Here is a 9,986-nt window from a genome sequence, read left to right as displayed (position 1 = left end):
AGCCAGTAGAGGCCGAACTCGCTGGCTCGGTCGGGACTGATGGTACGCACCAATATCGGTAGGGTATAGAGACTGGTAGAATATCATAGAGGGAAGCACAATGGACCAATACTGGTCTAAGTGCATGGGGAAACCCACCCTCTCCAATAACTAACTAACTAACTAACTAACTAACTAAGAAGACCGCAGACTATATATTCCTTCAGTGGAAGATTGATTGATAACACTGTCCGCGTCATGTCTGTGAACTAATACACAGGTTTTCATGACACCTGGCATGAACGTGTTGCCATTGAAGGTCTCCTGACTTATGTATATATTACTGTCTCATAAGATCTGGAAGTGAGACGATGGTACATTGGTGCAAATATTATGTTTTTGGACATTGTCCATCGTCTTGTCTTTATCTAGAAACCGTTCTGTTTATTTTTCAAAACTCAGCGTTTCGGAGACTGGATTCTGTCTGAAGCTTTAGGAGACACTGAGGAGTAGGTAAACCACTCCACTCAAACAGACGATTAACTGAAAAGGCGCACTTCACAGAAGAGAAGCCCTCCAATTCNAAAAAATTTGTTTTATTCTCTAGCACAAACATCACGAACGTGACAGGAAGGACTTTATTCCATTTCTACTTCGGCAATCACGTGTCGATTCGCACTCGCCGTGACATAATCAACTCCTGGAACGACCTGTTATGTGAGTGAACGACTACCTGTAGGTTCAGTAAAGAATCAAAAAGGGCCTGAATCGAACCCATAGTGAGGAAGTAGTGCCCATCTGTCTGATACCATGTTTCATTTCCGAAAACACTGGACAAATGTCGACGAAATTTGGTATTGGGTATGCACTCTAAATTCGTCTCTCAGATCTAATTTGGGCATTGTGCCGAGGTTAAGAACTCTTAAAATCAAACATACGTGTATACTCATCCAAACATCTTCACGGCATCGTAAATAATTACGCACGAAAACAATTTCATCATTTACTTTACTTACCCATCAATTTAAGAACGACAAAAAATTGTCAGGTTTGTTAAGAAAGAAGCACAACATGGTATAAAATACATAATATAATTATGACCTGCAGCTTTCATTTAAAATTATTTTAAAATTGTGAATTTTGAAGGAAATACAAGGAAACATATTTCTTTATTCTAGGCAGTGTTGTCTGAAGTGTGATAAAATGTGCTAGATTATCTGTATGCAGTGCATATTACTCCTTTAAGTTTATAAGTTTAAATTTACAAAGAATTCTCACTAGTTCTGTGCAAAATATTCAATTTCAACACTAGCAACTACGTTCACAACACGATGTGTGTGTTCACAGCGTCTCTTGGCGGCATCTTCAGCTTGTTTCTGGGCTGCAGTTTCATGAGCGGCGTTGAAGTGCTTTATTACTTCACGCTACGTCTGTTCTTGCGTCTGCGTCTTGAGCATGTGAAGCAATCGACGCAGACAAGACGACAACCTGAGGTGGCAACAATTGGTCAGCTCTTTCCTCATAGGAATGTAGGCAGAGTAGCCCCGGTGCCTGTCTATACCACGGCTACACGTCACTTCTTATAGCTCACCTTGTACATGGTTCACCGAATCTTCTTAATCTCACAAGCACTGAGGGAAGCTGCAGCTCTGTTCCAGGATTTTGTCATCCAGATATTTCCAGGCGTTTTCTGAGAAATCCTTACCTTGTTATAATATAGACTGAAAGTAGAGCATTATCTTGTTATTTATGTTTTCGTTGCACTATCGACTGTTCTAACTGTTGTGACGTGTTCGCTGCCCCAAGCATAGTTTCAGTCCTATACATAAGTTTACTGAGTAGTGTGAATGCTACAATACAGAATGGGCGGAATGCAAATCAACCCTAATTTGCTGGCAGCCTGTTCTAAATAGTTAAAGAACAAGATGGTTTCGCCGGTGGAAGAAGTTTTGTTGTAGTGAAGTCGAGACAATATTAGTAATAGTAACATCTTGCCTAAAAGTGAAGCAGAATTCGCAAGTTGAAGGTTTGTTACCTACAGCCATCGGCTGATTTATGTCATGGCCCAGGAACTATTGATTAAAAAGTATCAGAAGAGAAACGTCATTAACTGAAACATTTTCTGAACTGAGCGTGGTAAAGCAAACAACGTTCAAGAGGAATTTGCAACTGATAAGTCAATAACTGAGAAATCATATTTAAAAACCTAACATATTTTTGCACAGAACGTAATTGTTTTAAAACACGCAAGTAAAGGAAGAGAAATATGCAGTATGATCTAATTATATGCAAAAAAAAAGAGATGAACCAGACAGATAATTCATAAGATGCCATACCTTCTCTTCAAGATTGAAGCTATTAACCTAATACAGACAAAAACAAAACAAACTCCGTGGTTTTTAGTCCGCAAGCGAGCTATACCGACCGAGCGATCACCGCTTGTCGGTGAAATTAGTGCCAACTTTTGCTGATAGAGGGTGTCACGTGGTCAGCGCAACAGATCCCCACGGCCATTAATTTCTGTTTTCTAGACTGGAGCCACTATTTCCTTGAAATAGTTCCTCAATTATCCTCACGAGGCTGAGTGGACCCGTTCCAGACCCACTACTTCTAAAAAAATCTAGTAGCGCCGGGAATCGAACCCGGGACCTCTTGATCTGTAGCCAGGAACTCTGACCACTAGACCATAAGGGCGGTCCGAGCCTGGAACGTTCTGTATAAAACGGGCGCTGGCGTAGAATATTCATCATAAAGTTTATGCAATACGAACAAGGCATCTGTCTGTATAATCCTGGTATGATTACAAAACTTTTGCAAGAAAATATGAACATATGTACAGAGACTATGAACAAGACCGCTCTCACTGGAAATTTTTTGAGCAGACGGTTCTGTATTCATGGGGTCAGGCTGAGTCCGCTTGGTATGGAGGCTACTAACTGGTCTACTGTACCAGCCCCAGATTACAGATGATGGTGATTGTGGAGCGTTTGTGGAATGCTAATTGGCAGGGGAAACCGATATACTCGGAGAAAACCTACCCCAGTGACACTTTGTCCACCACAAATCCCACCTGACCTGACCCGGGTTCGAATCCGGGCCTCTGCGGTGGGAAAGTATAGTAGTTACTTACGCGCATATGACCAAAAAAGTTCTTGTCAACATATGTGCAGAAATCAATGCCTTCTGAGACACGACCGAGTTTCACATTTGAATGGCTGCAACGGTGAGCATCTTAAGTGANAGCAGACGGTTCTGTATTCATGGGGTCAGGCTGAGTCCACTTGGTACGTAGGCTACTAACTGGTCTACTGTACCAGCCCCAGATTATAGATGATGGTGATTGTGGAGCGTTTGGGGAATGCTAATTGGTAGGGGAAACCGATATACTTGGGGAAAACATACCCCAGTGCCACTTTGTCCACCACAAATCCCACCTGACCTGATCCGGGTTCGAATCCGGGCATCTGCGATGGGAAAGTATAGTAGTTACTTACGGTCATATGAACAAAAAAGTTCTTGTCAACATATGTGCAGAAATCAATGCCTGCTGAGACATGACCGAGTTTCACATTTGAATGGCTGCAACGGTGGACATCTTAAGTCATCAGCTCTTAAGACCAGCTGTCTTACCTGACAGAATAACAGGTGCAGTTTATCTGAGTTTTTGGTATATTATTTACCAGTTCTCCTGGAACATGTGCCCCTTCATCAGTTACAACACAAAAGGTTCGTGCACGATAGGGCACCATTATTTACCGCAGCAGCTCAGACTTTCGTTTGTGTACACGTAAATTTTGGTTCAAAAAGTTTCTGAATTATTGACCCACATTTTTGATTATTATATGNTTATACGTACATCTACGTTTGAAATGACATTTTTTTTTAATTTAAATTTCCAACCTGTAGACTTTATTTAAACAATATTTCTTAACATATTAAAGAATACAGCTTCGCGCTAGTAATTATGTAATCTATTATTATTATTCGTGTGTCTCTCTGATCCCACGTGTATCTGTAAATATAACGACATTGAGAGGAAGTATCTGTGATTATCATATCATTGAAGTCGGCAAAGTTTATTAAGGATTTGCCATTTTGATTTTGATTTCTCTATTTGCAGAAAAAATAATTATTCCTTTGTCTGTATTAATGCCCCAGTTGAGAATAAAAAATTATTTTTCTGCAATCTTATCTTGCGAGCCTATAAAGTGTTATCCTCAGACGTTCTTTCCGCATCATAAAATTTCACATTTATAATGAAAGAAACCCTCTGTTTCATTTTAACAAATCCTTTAAAAATCAAATCCTGTTAGGTTCAATTCTTTTCTTAATCACTAACGCTATAGTCCTACATTTATGGCCAGGTTAAATTTCAGCTGTAGTCCCCTTGTCATTTTCTTTAAACTGTGTCTGATTATGGCTCCAGATGTCCCTTTTACAGAACAACGTGAAAAACATGTAAGGAACACAGCTTTTCCCAAGAAAATACATCAAATTTGAAAAAAAAAATGCATATATAAAAAAATAAATGTGAATTTGAACAAAAAATCTTAAATATTTGAATTGCTACCCAAGCCCACCTACTTAAATCTTCGTGGGAAATATAAATTCTGTCATAAATAGTAATAAATTCCTTCAAGCGAGGTTTGTAGGATTGCCAGACACACTTTGCCTAATGAGGTATACAAGTGTGTTCTTCCAAGCTTCGATGTAATTTATTATAAGAATATTGAACCAATTCTCAAAATCAGTCTTACCACTCGAGGATGTCAAGAGACAAGATGGAAAGAAACTCAAGAGCGTTCCAGGCCTCAGGGTCCGCAGAAAAATCAGTTCAATGGAAACTTAATAATTACCAGAAGAGGAAGGACGGATAATTTAAAGCGAAACATCACAATCAACACACGGCGGAGTAATAAAATAGAAATTTAGGTCCGCTTAAGATAAATAATGGGAACCCCCACAAGAATACAAAGTGTCTAATAAAATTATATTTAATTCACACCCGAAGACAGAGAAATTACTACTTCCAACCTCAGCATTAAAACCACAAAGAAATTCTGTAAGGATGTCTATTTGTGTGTACAAAGTGAAAGCGAAGGTGCGGAGAAGGGGAAAGCTCAGGGAAATAGAGCACATATATATATGATAATTATCAGCAAAGGAAACTAGCCAATATGCAGTAATATAAATGCTAATTTGGTGCTTGACCACGCATATTCCTGCTAAGTATCGCAAATAATTCCAACACGACACGCCATTAGTGCCAGGAGTAGAGTGTACACTTGCTTAGCAGAAGCATGGAGACCTCCAGAGGGCCTGTGTTCGAGCTCCTAACTGCAGACTCCAGACTTTAGTCCAGTAAATTGCTGCTGGCCTCACCAGCACAGTCGTTCTTTGTATCAGAACCCGTAGAAACTCATGGCCGTATTTTTATTCTTTCCAGAATTTTTCGTATATTAAAATGGGGTCTGACTACTACCGGTCACTCCCACTCTACTGGGGAGTGTCTCTGCTGGCTCTCACTCTCACTCACCCTCTCTCTCTCTCTCTCTAACCACTAACTCAACTAACCAATTACTCAAGACTCTCATCAGAGTCAGAGTCAGAGTCAGAGTCAGAGCTACTTTACGAATGGCTGTTTACACCCAATCAGTTCGTCTTGGCGCCAAGCCCCTTGAGAATCACGACCAGTGTTTTCTTTTTTCTTTGCAACTGAACCCTTGCGGTCATAGGCCTTATGTAACATCCTCTCTGACGAGAAGACGAGTTTGACTCTTACGAATATGCTTGGCCTTTCGTCAAGTGTACGTACCGCACATATAACATACTATTGCAAATTCTTCCTTTTACTCTATATATTGTACAAGTCCCCTCTCAGTCCAGGCTTTTCAAAGCAGGTATTGTCTATCTTACTTATCTTATGCTCCAACTGCAGCTTAGTCACTTGAACGGTAGTGAGCTTTACCACCGCTAAGTTTAAGCTTCTTATGTTTTCTATGTCTGCCTTCGCCTTGTCCTGTACTGCGAACATTTTCATTCTCATGATTCTGCATGACTTTTGTTGTTGTCGTCTGCGCAGTTTCTTTGTATAATTATATACAGAGGAAAGGTTTAAAGCCTTGTAAAAATAGCAGACCGGTGTGCGACTTGGAAAATTTGCAAGGGTGCGGAGAGAAATATTTTGCAAGCGCTGCAATTTTATGACGTATATATCTGCAGCAAATTTCCAGGAGGGGAAAGCATAAGTCATTACTGAGCTGATCACTGCTTTATGCAGGGTTAGTTTAACATTGGTGCTTAAACACTCACTTTTGACTAGAAAGTAGATTATAATAAATGTTCTGAAGGCCTTGGTTTCAATCATTTCTAGGTGTAGTCTCCATGTAATCCTCTTATAGAAGATCACACCGAGGTATTTTACATGTTTAATGAAGGGGATATTCCGTCCATTCACTGTAAGATGAGCCTCAGGAGGCCCAATTCTATGAGAAAAAAGATGGCGTGGGTCTTATCTTCAATGATTTTTGCACAACTGGCTCTGCAGATATAACCTCCGCACGGAGCAACAGAGAACACAAATTTTCGCAATTCCTCTATTGTTGCGTGCATAGCTGTGGCTACGCTGCTGTTACATTTCCTATTCCATTGTTGCGTCACTATTTTGGAGTGACAAAGTAAAGGGAAATCTCTTTTGGTTAAACTGCTCGGCTTACAGCGGATATGCCACAGTATTTTCAACAAATATTGACATCCATTGCATCTTTTCTTGAAAATTTGTGAAATGAATGAACAAGGTTACATATTCTAGTGCAAGGTAACAAACTTAGATGTTGTCAAGAACTAGTTTCAAGTATCATACACGTGTCACTCAACAGTGCCCGCCAACTAAACCGCATAAAAAATAAAGCTATACCGTAGACCCATAGTGTTCCGAGACGTCGAGGCTCCCACATTTTCTACACAATCAGTTCACAGATGGCGGTAAGGTTGTCAGCCTTAAGCGCTGGCCGCCCTTTACTACCAGGAAGATTCTTGATATTCATTTCTGTTAGAGGTTGAGTCGACCCCAGGACCATAGTGCGGCTGGAAGATTTAGATCAATTTAAAAATTCAACGATCTCATCGGGAATCGAACCTGCGACCTTACAGCTTGTAGCATAGTGCCTCAGCCAACTACGTTACCGTGTGTCCCACCAACTTAAAGGTATCGAGATGTGAATGTTTATGAATGATACGAAAGGGGGGGGGGGCTGTTTAAACCAGTGATCAAACACATTTTTCCGCGGGAGATTGTAGGCGTTTAATGTAATTTTCGTGCTTATCGTAGCGTTACTGGACAGAGGTGAAAGTAGATGATAATCATCTCACCCTCTGACATTCTCCTGTTGCAAAAACAAAACCACAACAAACCATCCTGGATATATATTTTTTTACGTTGTTAATACCAAATATCCATACGAAGTTTCGCGTAATAACACTCAAAGTATTCGCGCAGAAATAAGTTTGCCACTGTTTGTTAGTAAAATCCAGAAATTTCGAAAAGCGGTATAAATATATGTCCTGCCGTATACCTAGGGGGAACATGGAATGCAGCCCCAAAATACGTACTGCCCCTTGAAATTCAAGACTTCTGAAATCCCTACTCGTGTGGCCTTTTCCTTCCAATTCTTCTGACTGAAAGTATGCATTTGTAACCTCTCTCATGCATGCTGCATGCCCTGCTCATGCAATCATCTTTGATTTGTGATACATTCATCCTTAATTGAATTAATCAATAAATGAATGGGATATAATAAGTAAAAATCAAAAGTTATATACACGTACATTTTGGAATATACAGTTAAGAACCGATGTGGAATTAATAATATAACAAAATATATTGAATTACAGGCATCATCCAAGGAACTGTTCATCCTTGCAACAGTTCTGGTTGCTCCTGGAGAATGGTGCTATCTTGCAGGACAACAATACAAGCTATACTGTGGTGTACAGTGTGGACAACAATGCTCAGAGTCATTTCAACACGAGATTTACGTACAGTCTGTTAAAGTTCGGGAACACGGTCCTGTACACCTTAAGAATTCTCGCAGACGGTGAGGTCACGTGGGTGCAATTGAATCGAAGAACAAGGGAGTCAGAGGAATTACAAGTTAATCATAAGAATATACAACCACCACTTAAATTATTAACTGGAACTCACTCATCAAGCGCACCAGATTTGCAATAAGAAGCGTGAGATTTTGTCATGAATCTTCAGTAACTATTACGTAGAGCGGCTGAAATAACCTCAGAAAATAACTGGATAATTTATTTTGAAAAAGTAAATATGTCTGCATGTCAGCTATTGGACATTTTTCCTCCTCCAAGTAGGTGATGTAATTACAGACAAGATACGCCCCAAAATTTACAGTCAAATATTTGGTTAGAATCCATCTGTGGATATTTTAATATTCAGAAATGCTGCATCAGAAAGCTGGTTGAGGACATAAATTAGTGTGAACTTAGTATTAAATTTTCATATTTAAATTAATCAAACAGTATTATGCGCCTATAAATTGAATGTAGTAATTCCCATAAAATTGATATCAAACATAGAAGTAAACAAAGAAGATAACTTTGTTCATACATCAGTTTTAGTCTTCAAAGAATGAAATGTTATATTGATCCAGTTCTGCACTGTTAACCTGTTAAACTGCTCTATTGCTCTGTGCATAGCAAATATGATGTCACTTGAGTCATTTATATTTTAGGGGGATCAGTTGTTTTCTACTTCTGTCATCTACAGATATGTGAACAAACATGCAAACATGAATTTATTCTGTGATTTATAAATGCAAATCGCCTTGTTATCTCTGCTGTAGGTGATGGCGCTGGAGTTAACTCTTGAACTAGTGAGTTTCTTTTAAAACCTTTATCAGCAGCTGAGATATTTATGAAGGAAATGTATTATTTAGCAGAGTTGGAAGGGTTCTGGAATTACAAGGAAGTGTTGACATTGCCGCAGTTCACACAACTTCTGCGTATGCAAAACGAAATCAAGTGAAACAAATTCAACTAATATATTTATGGAGTGCTTCATGTTTGTAAAAAATGAGATTCGATACTCATATGTAGATAAAGTGTAAAACGCCTCTCCTACCTCTCCACTTTACCTGTGCCTTCTCCCCCATTTTTCTTAAATTTGTGATGAAAAATCTTAATACAAAAGTTGATAATAAAAATCAAAATGCTTAACATTCGTTTATGTTCATAAGATCCGCCCCTTGGTCACTCACCTGAGACACACGAGCAGAGTTAATAGTCTCATATCTTATTTCGTTTAGAGCCATTTTGATATTGTACTCCCATCTACGCCCAAGACCACAAACTTGTTTCTTCCTTTCAAGTTTCCTGAGTAAGATATCGTCAGCATTCTCATCTCTCGCCTACGTGACTCATTCCCCGTTCATCTCATTCTCCATAATTATAACATCATATTACTAATTAGTAAATGGTACGGATTGTGAAACTCCTCACTGGACAAATTTTTTCAGCTCCCAACTACTTCTTGTCACTGAGTTTCTTAACAGAATTGAAGGGAAATATGTTGCACCTCTATACAATACACTGTATACCTTTGGGCCGCTACTGTCGATGTATTAGCTCCTATCTGTTCTGTTTATTAACCACATATACAATAAAACAAAACAAATTCCGTGGCCTGTGGTTCGCAAGCGAACTATACCGACTGAGCGAACGCCGCTTATGGGCGAAGTTAGTGCCAACTTTTGCGGATAGAGGGCGCCACGTGGTCAGCGCAACGGATACTCGCGGCCGTTAATCTCAGTTTTGTAGACCGGAGCCGCTATTTCCTTGAAATAGCTCCTCAATTATCCTCACGAGGCTGAGTGGACCCCGTTCCAGAACCACTACTTCTCAGAAAATCTAGTAGCGCCGGGAATCGAACCCAGAACTTCTAGATTTGTAGCCAAGAACTCTGATTACCAGACCACATATAGTTTTCT

At 39.6% G+C, this 9,986-nt stretch overlaps 1 protein-coding gene across 1 annotated transcript in view; it reads left to right on the top strand.

Moving 5' to 3' along the window:
* The window catches only part of LOC111862581 (sodium channel protein Nach-like), a 16,720-nt gene extending 14,989 nt beyond the window's left edge, over positions 1-1,731 (top strand). The window contains exon 8 of the mRNA XM_023848085.2: positions 1,327-1,731. Coding sequence (XP_023703853.2) covers positions 1,327-1,565 — 239 coding nt within the window. The 3' untranslated portion in view covers positions 1,566-1,731. The remainder of the gene's footprint in view (positions 1-1,326) is intronic.
* The last annotated feature ends 8,255 nt before the right edge of the window (positions 1,732-9,986 follow it).

The sequence above is a fragment of the Cryptotermes secundus genome, unplaced genomic scaffold (genome assembly GCF_002891405.2).
Source record: "Cryptotermes secundus unplaced genomic scaffold, Csec_1.0 scaffold1768, whole genome shotgun sequence".
Classification (NCBI taxonomy): Eukaryota; Metazoa; Arthropoda; class Insecta; order Blattodea; family Kalotermitidae; genus Cryptotermes; species Cryptotermes secundus.
This window is presented reverse-complemented; position numbering and strand designations above follow the sequence as displayed.